Consider the following 14,902-nt stretch of genomic DNA (forward strand, 5'->3'; position numbering starts at 1 on the left):
TCCCCAACTCAGCTCCTGATACTAACAGGTCCATGCCCCACAGTGGGGAGCTAGGATTCTTTTCTGGGAAAAATAATGAGACAAAGAGAAAAGTCAACTAGTGGCCTCTAAGCTTGTGGTGAGTAAGCCCCAGGCAGATGCCAAACTCTGTGCAGGATTTAGGGCCCCACTCAGGAAAGCAGCATGGTGCTGACCAAGCAGAAACCAAGGCAGAGGAGAGCGAGTGACAAGGAGGAGAGGTGGTGTAAGGGAGAACAGAAGGCAGAGGCCGCATGAAGGACAGCGGGGTGCAGAAACAGAAGGAAACTCTTTTAAACTATAACGTTCTCAGAGATGACACACTGAGACTGTGTATACATGAATAAGAACTGGAAGCTTTTATTAAAATATCTGGGGAATAAAAACGGCTTTTTTTTTTTTTTTGAGGCGGGTCTCTATCACCAGGCTGGAGTGCAGTGGCGGATCTCAGCTCACTGCAAGCTCCATGCCTCCGGGTTCACGCCATTCTCCTGCCTCAACCTCAGTAGCTGGGACTACGGCCCGCCACCTCGCCCGGCTAGTTTTTTGTATTTTTAGTAGAGGCAGGGGTTTCACGTGCTGCCCGGGATGGTCTCGATCTGACTCGTGGTCGCCCTTCGGCCTCCCAAAGTGCTGGGATTACAGGCTGACTGCAGCGCCCGGCCTAGAAACGCTCTTAGAAATTAAATATAGACTGTCAGGGCTCACGCTGTAATCCCAGCACTTTGGGAGGCGAGGCAGGCGGATCACGAGGTGGGAGATGTGAGACCATCCTGGCTAACGTTGAAACCAAATCTCTACTAAAAAATACAAAAAACTAGCCGGGCGAGGTGGCGGGCGTCTGTAGTCACAGCTACTCGGGAGGCTGAGGCAGAATGGTGTAAACCCGGGAGGCGGAGCTTACAGTGAGCTGAGATCCGGCCACTGCACTCCAGCCCGGGCGACAGAGCGAGACTCCGTCTCAAAAAAAAAAAACAAAAACAAAAGCAAAAATTAGCTGGGTGTGGTGGCAGGCGCCTGTCGTCCCAGCTACTTGGGAGGCTGAGGCAGGAGAATGGCATGAACCCGGGAGGCGGAGCTTGCAGTGAGCCAAGATTGTGCCACTGCACTCCAGCCTGGGCAAGAGAGTGAGACACTCTATCTCAGAAAAAAAAAAAAAAAGATTAAAAATATGACAGATGTTAGGCATGGTGGCGAGCGCCTGTGGTTCCAACTGCTTGGGAGGCTGAGATGGGAGGATCACCTGAGCCCAGGAGTTTGAGTCCAGACTGGGCAACGTAGCAAGACCTCATGTCTAAAACACAAACACAAAATAATGGTAGAACTTTGAAAAGTCAATAAAAGGACGAGAACTTAAAAGATGAAGAAATCTCTCAGATGTAGGCCAAAAAGGCAAAGTACAAAACATTAAAAGCAAAAATAAGGAAAGCATTAATTTGAGTGATCTAACACCTGATTAGAAGTCCCAGAAAGAGAAAAGAGGGAAAATATCAAAGAAATAATATGAGAAATTTCCCTCAGCTAACGTCATAAATGTACAGACTAAAACGGTTCAGGGAGCCCAGCACGACACATGAAGGAAATGGATATCCACTGTGGACCTCAGTGTGAATATGCACATATTGTCTACTGCTGAGCTGATTTGTTTACTTGGGGTATATCTGCTTACTTATAAAACTCTTCCCTTAGAGTTAGTTTTTCTCATTGCTCTGTTGGCTTGATGTTGTACTTATCTATTACTAAATTCTCCCAAGCTCTGACTTTCATGAAACTCTCTTGGCTCAATGATGCTGTTCTGGGATCCTTGGTCCTGACTCAGAGAATAATTCCACATTATTGGGAAATTCAGGAATAACAGGTCTTAGAAAATAACCTAAATGCCCTCAGAGAGGAGAAAACAGGTGACACACGTGAGCTGGGAGCTTGTTACATCAGACTTGTGAGACTAGAGGACAACACGGAGGCTCCCGAAGCCCAGGGGGTGATGCCCAGTCTGAACTTCTAATCAGAGGGTCTCAAACACGCAGGCCCGATGACCTAAACATCACTGCCCACGAACTCCGTCTCAGGAAGCTGTTTTAACAGAGTACAATTTACCACAGGAAGTCAACCAAAGAAAAGGAAGAAGCCATCACAGGAGGTGGGCAGTGGATGTGGAGGGGATGGACAGTTGGACAGTGGATGTGGAGGGGATGGACAGTGGCCCATGAACTGCTACGGTGAAGTTCCCTTCCTCCCAGTGTTTCCTTTAGTGGAGATGCCGTCTTTCTTTCAGTTCTGCCGAGTGCAGCAAGTCTCTCTGGGGTGGGGGTGCTTCCTGGGGGCCTGTTGTTACCCACTGCTGCTTCCCACTGGGTGAGCAGTTCTAATTCTGCAATCAGGAATCAGGAAGCCCACAGCTCAGAGTTACAAATGACACTGCTTTATGAGTAATGAAAGCGACAGCTTGGTGTCTCTTACTGGCTCTTCTGTCTTGTTTCTCAAATAATCCAGATCTCGGACAAGAGCTCACGAAGAGACCAGGAGCACCCACAGGCTCTAGGGCTGACCATGTGACTGCTGCTGCCTCCAGCCCCGGGGTGGCACCCTCTGCTGTGGCCTGGGCAGGCAGCACTCTGACTCTGGAAGGTGACCAGCCGTCTTACGGCCACAGTGGTTTTTCAGCCAAGGGCTGCTTCATAGAGGTAGGGGAGCTGCACGTCAGGCCTCAGAAGAGGCAGCATGTGGGCCTCACCTGCCTGGAGCAGTCCCTGGCTTTAATTAACCAGGGTCAGTGGCTGCTACCTGATCCCAAACCACTCAAACCAAGTACAGCTTCTCTTAAGCATGGACAGCTCAGGCAAATTATCCACTTTCAAGGAGAGTCCTCCCATAATTCAGCCTGTGGTCATGGAGGTGTCCTGCCAGGTCTGCAGAACCCTGACCTCCAAGGCTAACAGGTTGCGGGAGGAGGTGTTTAACCTGGCAGTGCCACCGAGGCAGGGATAGCAGAGTCTCAGAAGCACAGGCGCTGCTACATTCTTGGAATGTAGCCACATCCATTTGTTTACTATTTTCTGTAGCTGCTTTCATGCTACAACTTGAGTCCTTCCAACAGAGACCTTACGGCCTGCAAAGCCTAAAGTATTTACTCTCTGACTTTTCACAGATACAGACTGCCGAATCCTGGTCTACACGCATACTTATATCTTCTCCATCTTTGTTTATTTTTTAGAGAGATGATAGTCCCGCTGTGTCACGCAGGCTGGAGTGCACTTACTCTTCACAGGCATGATCACAGCACACACGAGTCCCCAGACTCCTGGATCTCAACTCCCACCTCAGCCTCCCAAGCAGCTGGGACCACAAGCATGTGTCACCACGCCTGGATCTTCCCCATCACTGAAAAATAATCTTGACCTTTCTTCTTCCTTCAGCTACCACTCACTCCATCCATCCATCCATCTGTCCTATTCCATTTCTTAAAAAAGGTGTTTTTTGTTTCATTTTGTTTACAATGCTAGTCATGTGACGCAGACAGACTGGAGAAGGAAGAAAGAAATCTTAACCGGTTGTGACCAATTAGGTGTAAATACTGCTGCACTTGGACTAGCCTCAAAAAAAGTGTCTTCTGTAATCCTAGCACTATCCTAGCACTTTGGGAGACTGAAGCAGGCAGACTGCCTGAGCTCAAGAGTTCAAGACCAGCCTGGCCAACATGGTAACCCCGTCTTTTCTAAAAATACAAAAAATTACCCAGGCACGGTGATGTGCACCTGTCGTCCCAGCTACTCAGGAGGCTGAGGCAGGAGAACTGCTTGAACCAGGAGGCGGAGGTTGCAGTGAGCCAAGATTGCACCACTGCACTCCAGCATGGTTGACAGAAAGAGACTGTTTCCGGAAAAAAAAGCCTTAATATGTTTCCAAAAAAAAATTTTTTTTTAAATAAAAATAGAGATGGGGGCCGGGTGCAGTGGCTCACGCCTGTAATCTCAGCACTTTGGGAGGCTGAGGCAGGTGGATCACCTGAGGTCGGGAATTCGAGACCAGTCTGGCCAAAATGGTGAAACCCCGTCTCTACTAAAAATACAAAAAATTAGCTGGGCATGGTGATGCGTGTCTGTAATCCCAGCTACTTGTGAGGCTGAGGCAGGAGAATCGCTTGAACCTGGGATGCAGAGGTTGCAGTGAGCCGAGATAGTGCCACCGCACTCCAGCCTGGACGGCAGAGTGAGACTCCGTCTCAAAAAAAAAAAAGAGATGGGGTCTCACTACATTGCCCAAGCTGGTCTTCAACTCCTGGGCTCAAGTGATCCTCCCACCTCAGCCTCCCAAAGTGCTGGGATTACCAGCGTGAGCCACCACATCTGACTTCAATGTTTTTTATACAAGTGATACGTGCATGTGCTTTGAAAACTCAAGACAGAAGACAGGGTTGGTGACTCAGAGGAAAACTCAGAGAGCTGACAGGGCTGGTAAGGAAAGGCTCCCCCCTTCCCAAGTCATGCTCCTCAGAGGCAACGACTGGACTCTTTCAGCAGTTTTCTCCAATGTTAACCTCCATGTTTCTAAATAATACATACATACATTTCTTTTTCGTTCATCAATTTTAGACATTATGAATTAACTTCCTACAATGGAAGGCAAAGCTTTCCCACCATCCAACTTCCCTCTCCCTTTCCCTCCCTCCGAAGTTACAGGGTAATTTAAGGGATATCCTGCATGTACTGCCTACAGCTGAGCGGACTGCTTACTCGGGGCATCTCTGCCTACAGCTGAGCGGACTGTTCACTCAGGGCATCTCTGCCTACAGCTGAGCGGACTGCTCACTCGGGCATCTCTGCTTACTTATGGACGTCTCCCCCAAGTTCACAGTCCTCTTGCTGTTTGCTCGGTTCTGCACTTACCTACTACTGATTTCTCCCAAACTCTATGAGACTCTCCTGGCTCACTGCTGCTACTCTGGGATTCCTGTCCTGACCCAGAAGACGCCTCCCCACTCTCCTCGCCCCATACCTGTCTCTCAGCTCTAATCTGTCACCAGACTGGGCCACATTTGGGAGTGGGAGGGATGGGGCTATCAACAGTGATGCTGACACAGCAGGTGTGACCGGCACACCAGAAGCCACAGCAGCTTCTGGTGTAGCCGCCCCACCCTAAGCCCTCGGTTCCTTACAGGCAAGGCCCTGCTCAGGCTAGAACTCTCCTCCCCATCCCAGCACTGCTCCCCTTACCTGAGAGGACCTGCCTGACTACCCTAAATGAAGTACTGACCACCCCCTGATACAAGGACACCCTGGCTCCCTATCCTGCTTTATTTTCCTTGTAAGACCATCAAAGAGTTTCTGTAAACGGCCAGGGAGGAATTATTTCCCATGGCCCCTGCTGCAGCTGCTCAATGCTACATGAGATGTGGATGAGTGTGGATGTGTCTAATAAGACTTTATTGGTGGACACTGACACATGAGTTTCATGTCGTTTTCATGTGTGTAATAAAATATTCTTCTTTTGATTTTTTTTTTGAGACGGAGTCTCGCTCTGTCACCCAGACTGGAGTGCAGTGGCACGATCTCAGCTCACTGCAATCTCCACCTCCCGGGTTCAAGTCATTCTCCTGCTTCAGTCTTCCTGAGTAGCTGGGACTACAGGCATGCACCACTACACCTGGCTAATTTTTGTATTTTTAGTAGAGACGGGGTTTCACCATGTTGGCCAGGCTGCTTTCAAACTCCTGACCTGAGGTGATCCACCCCCGTTGGCCTACCAAAGTGCTGGGATTACAGGCGTGAGCCACCATGCCTGAGCTTCCTTTGATTTTTTTCCAACCATTTAAAAAGGTAAAGGTAAAACCAGCTGGACACAGTGGTTCACACCTATAATCTCCGCACTTTGGGAGGCCAAGGTGGGTGGATTGCTTGAGCCCAGGAGTTTGAAACCAGCCTGGGTAACATGGTGAAACCCCATCTCTACAAAAGAAATATAAAAATAAATTGGCCAGGCATGGTAGCATGCACCTGTAGTGCCAGCTACTTGGGAGGCTAAGGCGGGAGGATCACTTGGGACCGGGAGGCAGAGACTCCAGTGAGTTGAGATCATGCCACTGCGCTCCAGCCCGGGCGATAGAGTGAGACCTTGTCTCAAAAGACTAAAATAAAAAAGAATATAAAACCATTCTTCACTCACGGGCCACAGAGAAACAGGACATGACCTGCAGGTTGAGGTTTGCTGACCTGAATGGATCTCCCACCTCCTGAGGCGTCACCTGGGGACACAGCGGGCCATGTGCTCCTCGCAGAGCTGCCCTGTGAGAAGCTGGGAGGCTGGCTCCGCCCTGTCCTCCCTCTTGCCCCAGGCCCATCCTTGCTCACCCTTCTGTCCTGACTCAAGGCCCTGAAGCTCCAGCCATCTCGCCACACTGCCCACTTCCTCTGTGTCATCTCCTAGCATCCTGGCCAGGGCTGAATGGATGTTTCAGGGAAACCTTTGAGAACCGACAGTACCACGAATGACAATCATGTAAGTCCTTCAAGCTGAAGACCTAAAGTGAAGCATGTCCCAGGACTGTGGGTCACACACCACACATCTCTCCTGCCTGGCCGTTCTGTGGCCTGGAGCCAACCCTGCTGACAGTGCTGCCTCATGCTGCAATGCCACCCGCATCTCCAGCATGGGATCCGTCTTTTTTCCCCAACATATTGCCACTCAAAACACTCTGACATATACCAACCTAAAATTTACTTATAACTCAGAATGAGAAAATGCAGGCACAAGACAGCCAAAACTCTTTTTTTTTTTTTGAGATGGAGTCTCGCTCTGTCGCCCAGGCTGCAGTGCAGTCACATGATCTCAGCTCACTGCAAGCTCCGCCTACTGGGTTCACGCCATCCTCCTGCCTCAGCCTCCTGAGTACAGTAGCCTCCAGGACTATGGGTGCCCGCCACCACGCCCAGCTAATGTTTTGTATTTTTAGTAGAGATGGGTTTCACCGTATTAGCCAGGATGGTCTCGACCTCCTGACCTAGTGATCTGCCCGCTTTGGCCTCCCAAAGCGCTGAGATTACAGGTGTGAGCCACTGCGCCCAGCCTTTTTTTTTTTTTTTAAAGACAGGACCTCACTCTTGTCACCCAGGCTGGAGTGCAGTGGCACAATCATGGCTCACTGCAGACTCAACCTACCAAGTTCAAGTGATCCTCCTACCTCAGCCTCCCGAGTAGCTGGAACCATAGGTGTACGACGCCACATCCGGCTAATTCTTTAAAAAATTTTAATAGAGACAGGGTCTCACTATGTTGCCCAGGCTGGTCTCAAATTCCTGGGCTCAACTGATCCACCCACCTCAGCTTCCCAAAGTGCTGGGATTACAGGAGTGAGCCGCCGCCCCCGACCTGCAAACTCCTCAACATCACACCCCATGGGAGTGCCCTCCTTACTTCTCACACGAGGTGGATTTTTACGGCTGGCTTCTTCACCAGAAATCCCCAACCCTGGCCATCCTCAGACACTGCCCGCGGCATCCCTGCAGTACTGCCTGGCGTACTGGCCCATCACAGCTTTGGTACATACTTGAAGCGGACCTTCTCCTCCATGTCCAGGGGCGGATCCTGTGTGATGAGGCTCACCAGCTCCTCCATGCACTGCTGCCTGCACAGGAAGTCCAGCAGCTTCTGGTTCTGAGCCTTACACTCCTGCAAGATGTCATCTTCATCCATTAACTCCTGCAGCGTCACATGCTCCTTGTCCAGCAGCTTGTCAACGTGGGACGTGGTGTTCAAGTCAAACTTCCAGAACATCGTGACGGCCGCGGAGCTGCAAGCGAGGGCAAAGGGGTCACTTCTCTCACCTCTGCAAATCCAGCTTCAGCAGCACTAGACCCAAGACCCAGAAGTCCACCCGCAGCATGAACACACACGATTCCCAGGGCTCAGGATGGTGATGCCCATCAGGAATGGTCTGGGCTCACAAAGTTCGCACAGACTTCCCAGCTGCTCAGCAGCTCTGAGGCTGCACCCCAGCTCCAGGGCCTGCCTCTCCAGGTTCTCCTCTGGGCTAAGCCCCTCCTTTGCCCTCACTCCCCACACTGTCCCCCATCCAAAAGCATGCTCAACACGCTCCTCAGGGTTCTTTCTTGCTCTGTAGTTCTGTTCGGCGAATGCACCCCGGTGTCTCTCCCACGTGTCAGGGATGCCTTCTGTCCTGAGTGAACACTGGACACCTCCCCTCCAAAAGTCTCACATTTGTGAGCAAACTCAGCAAGTCAAAATCAAGACAGACGATGCTGCCCGACCCTGCGCTCACTCCTCTGCCACCCCCCAGCCACCGGCCCCTCCACTCATCGTCCCCATCTTGCTGAATCACACCCAGGGTTATCTCTGAAGCAGGCACCTCCTCACACGAACACCAACCGGGCACTAGGTCTTGCCACAGGCACCTGAGGAATCACCACTGATCCAGCCCCTCCTCTGCTTCCCAGACATCCTGGCTCTTGCTGTCTTTGTCTGGACAGACAGGGTTTGTCTGTCACTCTGTGGGTCAATGTCCCTAGGGTCTTACATGTCACTCTGTGGGTCAGACAATGTCCCTAATGTACATGTCATGTGGGTCAGACAATGTCCCTAGGGTCTTACATCACTCTATTGGGTCAGACAATGTCCCTAGGGTCTTACATGTCACTCTGTGGGTCAGACAATGTCCCTAGGGTCTTACATGTCACTCTGTGGGTCAGACAATGTCCCTAGGGTCTTACATGTCACTCTGTGGGTCAGACAATGTCCCTAGGGTCTTACATGTCACTCTGTGGGTCAATGTCCTAGGGTCTTATGTCCTCTGTGGGTCAGACAATGTCCCTAGGGTCTTACATGTCACTCTGTGGTCCAGACAATGTCCCCTTAGGGTCTTACATGTCACTCTGAGTCAGACAATGTCCCTAGGGTGCCCACATGTCCTCGGTGAATAATGTCCCTAAGTCTTATATCCTCTACAATTTGGCTGGTTAACAGTAAGTTTCCACTATTCTGATAGGGTGAAAACATAAAGCCCATCTTTGAGATTTAAAACTTTTATGTGAGATTATAAATCTTTTCAATGTTACATGAAACATTATTTTTAAAATTATAAATAGTAGGTAGAATTTATCTTATCTAATATTTTTACTTAGAAAAATAAAAGGCTGACCACAGATGTAAATGCCCAAGTTTGTCTGTCCGTAAAGCCAGTGCTGCTCTAGGACCCCTGACATGGGAGCCTCCACCATCCAGCCATACTCCCACAGCCTCTGGCTTTTGCTAATTCAAACTCACTTGATGTCTGCACATCTTCTCATCTCAGCTTCAAAACCTCTCCTGGTCCCAGATGCCCACTAGGCTACTTTCTACAGCATGCCACCAGGTCCTCTGGGCACCTCCTGGGTCTCCTGGACCCCATCTGCACTACAAGGACACTGCATTTTTCTTCCCATGCAAACTGCACTTTCCTACTTGTATACTTCTGCACCGGTTCCGTACCAGCTGCAGCTAAGGGTGTGGCCCTGCAGCCCCCAACCTATCCACACCACTGGGGTGGGCCCTTCTCATGGACTTAGATGTGAGAAGCCCAGAGGTGGAGCTCTTAAGGGCCCAAAATGAAGCTGCTTTGACTTTCCGCACAAGGGACTCCATATATACACTGATACTACACTCAGTTTTGATTTTGGGGTGTGGGGGAGTTCATTTTTTTTTTTTTTTGTAGAGACAGGGATTCACTATGTTGCCCAGGTTGGCCTTGAACGGCTGAGCTCAAGCAATCTGCCCGCCTTGGCCTCCCAAAATGCTGGGATTACAGGCGTTGAGTCACCACACCTGGTCTGCATTCAGTTTTCCTTCTGGGTCTTAAGATCTTCCTTATTCTTCTTGTAAGGGGTGTGGATAGATATTTACAAGTGGTAGCAGCAAACTTCAGAGGACCAGAAATAATGATTCCTAAAAGGACTTTCAGGAAAAGATGGCTGCCTCCAAACACATATGGAATGCTCCTCTCTCCGAAATGCACTACGTCTCACATACCTGGATGACACACAACCCAGGAAAAGAAGCGAATCCCACCTTGTCAAGGCTGTTTTTTTTTTTTTTTTTTTCCTCCAAAATCAGAACTTGCAAGATAGGGCAGTTAGAGGTGACTTGTGGACAGTCCTGTTTCTAGCCACAGAGAAGACGGAAGGCTGGGTGGATTACCAGAGACCATCAACGAAATAGGATCCTGTTAGAAGAGTTTTTCTAGTAGGATCATTTAAAACAACCAGATTAATCCAAAAGACCAAAGCTAAAAATAAAAATACAAGGAGATAAGCAACAAAAACAGAGGAGATAAATTTAAAAAACCAGCAAGATACCAGACATAAATTCAACCATTTCAGTAAGTGCATTAAATGCAAATAGTCATTTCAATTAAAGACAAACATTGTCAGATGGGATTTTATTTTTAAAGATGGTGTTTCGCCATGTTGCCCAGGCTGGAGTGCAGTGCCACAATCATAGCAGGCTCAAGCAGTCCTCCCATCTCAGCCTCCCAAGTAGCTAGGAGTACAACCAAGCAACACCATGACCGGCTGTTTAAATTTTTTATAGAGATGGGGTCTCGCTGTGTTGCCCAGGCTGGTCTTGAACTCTTGGTCTCAAGCGCCTTGGCCTCCCAAAGTGTCAGGATTTCAGATGTGAGCCACCGCATCCGGCCTGAATTTTTTTTTTTTTTTTTTTGAGACAGAGTTTCACTCTGTCACCCAGGCTGGAGTGCAGTGGCACGATCTTGGCTCACTGCAATCTCCGTCTCCCGGGGTCAAGCGATTCTCCTGCCTCACTTTCCTGGGTAGCTGGGATAACAGACACGTGCCACCATGCCCGGCTAATTTTTGTGTTTTTAGTAGAGATGGAGTTTCATCATGTTGGTCAGGCTGGTCTGGAACTCCTGACTTCGTGATCTGTCCGCCTTGGCCTCCCAAAGTGCTGGGATTACAGGTGTGAACCACCACACCTGGCCCTGAATTTCTTTTATTAGTTGACATATATTTAGGATTGTTATGTCGTCGTCCTTTTTTTTTTTTTTTTTTTTTTGAGACAGAGTTTCGCTCTTGTTGCCCAGGCTGGAGTGCAATGGTGCAACTGGCTCACTGCAACCTCTGCCTCCTGAGTTCAAGCGATTCTCCTGCCTCAGCCCCCCAGGTAGCTGGGATTACAAGCATGTGTCACCATGCCCAGCTAACTTTTTGTATTTAGTAGAGACAGGGTTTCACCATGTTGGCCAGGCTGGTCTTGGAACTCCTAACCTCAGGCAATCCACCTGCCTCAGCCTCCCAAAGTGCTGGGAATACAGGTGTAAACCACCACGCCTGGCCTGTTACGTCTTCTTGATGATTAATTCTTCCATCATTTTGAAATGTCCTTCATGATCTCTGGCAATATACCTTGTTTTGAAGTTGGCTTTGTCTGATATTAACATAGTACACCAGTCTCACCATTCTTGTGACTCATGCTTGGTATATGTCCTTTAACATCCTTTGACTTTCAACCTACTTGTGTCTTTATATTTAAAATGTTTCTCTTGAAAAACAGCATATGGGCCAGGCGCAGTGGCTCACGTCTGTAATCCCAACACTTTGGGAGGACGAGGCAGGTGGATCACTTGAGGTCAGGAGTTTGAGACCAGCCTGACCAACATGGTGAAACCCCATCTCTACTAAAAACACAAAAATTAGCCGGGTGTGGTGGTGTGTGCCTGTAATCCCAGCTACGTGGGAGACTGAGGCAGGAGAATCGTCTGAACCCGAGGAGGCAGAGGTTGTAGTGAGCCAATATTACACCACTGTACTCTGGCCTGGGTGACAGTGAGACTCCATCTCAAAAAAAAAAAAAAAGAAAAGAAAAAAAAAATCTCTGCATAACAAGAACATTCCTACGTTTCTATCACCTCTCCCCACATTATAAGAAACACTCAAAAATGATCACATCAGGCTGGGCACAGTGGCTTACGCCTATAATCCCAGCACTTTGCGGAAGGCGGGCGGATCACTTGAGGTCAGGAGTTTGAGCCCAGCCTGGCCAGCCCCATCTCTACTAAAAATACAAAACTTAGCCAGGCATGGGGGCGCACATCTGTAATCTCAGCTACTTGGGAGGCTGAGGCAGAAAAATCACTGGAACCCGGGAGGTGGAGGTTGCAGTGAGCCAAGATTGCACCACTACACTCCAGCCTGGGCAACAGAGCGAGACTCCGTAAGAGGCGTCCTTTAAGAGCTCACTGCAATGGCACTGGTTCAGTTACAGCTAATTTCACTGTCGAAGAAACAGACTCCAGAACATTTACTAAGATAATATCGCAGACTTCTTTTTTCCAATTTTTCTCCTATCTGCACAACCACACCCTATCTATCCTCCAAAGAGATGCCAGCATCTTCCTGGTTGGCCCTACCTACAGGGAAGACCTTTCATTTCCTTCCCTACATGACCCCAAGGTCAGCATCGGCAGCATCTTCAGAACAAACAAGTGGTCATGGCCAATGGCTTGCCGGTTTAAGGCATTTCTGGTTACACCGGGAGTCTCCACAGAGCGTAAGGATTCCTCTCACATCCTGACTCCCATCCTCAGTGGTCTGTCTGGGATGTCAAGCACAGTATGATCAACATCTTCTAGATTCTTACCCAGTGCTAAACGAAAGGAACTTGAAGTTCAGCTTCTTTACTTTTTCAGGATGGCATATCCGTCAGACAGAAGGTAGATTTCAACAGAAATGTTGCCCACATGACCATACAGTTCCATGAAAGAGCCCTTTAAAAAACAACATTCTGTGATAGAGACTGTTGCTAAGAGAAAATCAGAATCTGAAATGCCCTATTCACTGGCCACAAATCGACTGTGTTTTTGTTTTTGTTTTTTGAGATGGAGTCTCACTCTGTCCCCAGGCTGGAGTGCAGAGGCGCAATCTTGGCTCGTCGCAACCTCCACCTCCCAGGTTCAAGCAATTTTCCTGCCTCGGCCTCCTGAGTAGCTGGGAATACAGGCACCTGCCACCACATCTGGCTAATTTTTGTATTTTTATTAGACACGGGGTTTCACCATGTTGGCCAGGCTGGTCTTGAACTCCTGACCTTGTGATCTGCCCGCCTCAGCCTCCCAAGGTGCTGGGATTACAGGTGTGAGCCACCGTGGCCGGCCCTTTTTAAAAAATGTATGTCTATTTTTGAGACAGGGTCCTAATCTGTGAGCCAGAATGGAAGGCAGAGGCCTGAACGCAGCCACAACCGTCTCAAACTCCTGGGCTTAAGTGACCCTCCCGTCTCAGCCTCTCAAAGTGCTGAAATTACAGGCATGAGCTACCTCCAGTATTTTGGCTTTTTTTTTTTTTTTGAGATAGGGTCTCGCTCTATTGCCAAGGCTGGAGTGCAGTGGTGGGATTTTGGCTCACTGCAGCCTCAACTTCCCGGGCTTAAGTGATCCTCCCTCCTCAGCCTCCCAAATAGCTGGGACTACAGGCATGCGCCGCCACACCCAGCTAATTTTTGTACTTTTATTGGTAGAGACAAAGTTTTTCCATGTTACCCAAGTTGGCTGTTTGTTTTTTTTAATCCTAAAAAATTTTTTTTGTAGAGACCATATCTTGCCATGTTGCCCAGGCTGGTCTTGAACACCTGGGCTCAAGCAATCCACCTGCCTCAGCCTCCCAAGGTGCTGGGATTACAGCATGAGCCACTGGCACTTGGCCACTGTTTTTCTTTTAAAGATTTATGATCAAAGTCCTAGCTCTGCAGTGTGACCTGAGGCCACTTACATGATCTCTCATGCCTTGATTTCCTCACCTATAAAATGCAGCAATCAACATCCCCTGTGGTGAGGATTACTAAGTTATGCCACATAAAGGCTCTCGAGCAGTTCCAGCACATTTCATTATCAAAGACCCTCAGTGTAGAGATGGAAACAGAGATAAGGTCACTGTGCCCACAGAGGGCATGCTCCGTGGTGGCCCAACCTGTGCCCTCATACCTCTCGTCCCTCTTCCACCTTCAGGACATCACACTGTCAGCTCAACTGCAACGTGGTGGGAGAATTAACACCATGGAAATCAGCAAGTGCTACAAACCAGGAGGGTTTGTCCTCCCCAGAAAGCCTGTTGTTAAACATTTACCAACACACCACTGGACAGGCTGGATGCTTGATTTCCATTTGGCCTGAAAAAAAATGGCAACGTGAGCCCATGAAGCACAATGAATATTTGTACAACTAAGGAACAAACAAGACTATGTCGATCCTGGGCACAGTCCACTGAAAAAAGACCAGGAAAAAAGTCTAACTTTAAAAAGGGGGTGGAGTGGGGCAAACAGGTTAAATAAAAATCCAAAATCAGAAGTGAAAAGAGGCCAGGCACATGGCTCATGCTTGTAAAATCCCAACAACTTAGGAGGCCGAGGTGAGGAGGTTCACTTGAGCCCAGGAGTTCGACACAAGCCTGGGCGACACAGCAAGACTCCAGCTCTATGAAAAAACTTTTAAAAAATCAGCTGGGCATGGTGGTGTGCACCTATAGTCTCAGCTACTCGGGAGGCTGAGGCAGGGGGATTGCTTGAGCCCAGGAGGCTGAGGCTGTAGTGAGCTATGATCGTACCCCTTCACTCCAGCCTCGGTGATACAGCAAGACCCTGTCTCAAAAATAAATAAATGATTTTAATTTAATACATAAATAAAGTTCTCAAAGGCTGCTTCTTCCCAAAAACAGTAGCAAGGTACTGCGGAAGAGCAGGGCAGATAGGAAGAGAGGGCCTGGATCCACACCCTCCACCTGTGTGACTGCAGGCATGTGTGGGAGAAATTCTACTTGTCCCCAGTTTCCAGTCTCCGTTTCTTCAACAGAATGGAGGTCAGCTGGGTACATGGCCACCCTCCTTC

General features: G+C 49.0%; 1 protein-coding gene across 22 annotated transcripts in view; it reads right to left on the minus strand.

Annotated features, from left to right (window-relative positions):
* The window catches only part of PPP6R2 (protein phosphatase 6 regulatory subunit 2), a 96,792-nt gene that overhangs the window by 39,216 nt on the left and 42,674 nt on the right, over window positions 1-14,902 (minus strand). For 6 of the 22 annotated variants that reach the window (XM_031656152.1, XM_031656151.1, XM_031656146.1 and 3 more), the window contains exons 1-3: window positions 14,003-14,419; window positions 12,664-12,790; window positions 7,562-7,804 (exon numbers count right to left, since the gene is read on the minus strand). In XM_031656152.1, the coding sequence (XP_031512012.1) occupies window positions 7,562-7,788 (227 nt within the window). In that variant the 5' untranslated portion in view covers window positions 7,789-7,804; window positions 12,664-12,790; window positions 14,003-14,419. Of the gene's footprint in view, window positions 1-7,561; window positions 8,573-10,035; window positions 10,644-12,663; window positions 12,791-14,002; window positions 14,421-14,902 lie in introns of those variants that run through there. The other 16 variants (XM_031656148.1, XM_031656147.1, XM_031656155.1 and 13 more) reach the window with 11 other exon arrangements.

This window comes from Papio anubis, chromosome 16 (assembly GCF_008728515.1).
Source record: "Papio anubis isolate 15944 chromosome 16, Panubis1.0, whole genome shotgun sequence".
NCBI classification, from domain to species: domain Eukaryota; kingdom Metazoa; phylum Chordata; class Mammalia; order Primates; family Cercopithecidae; genus Papio; species Papio anubis.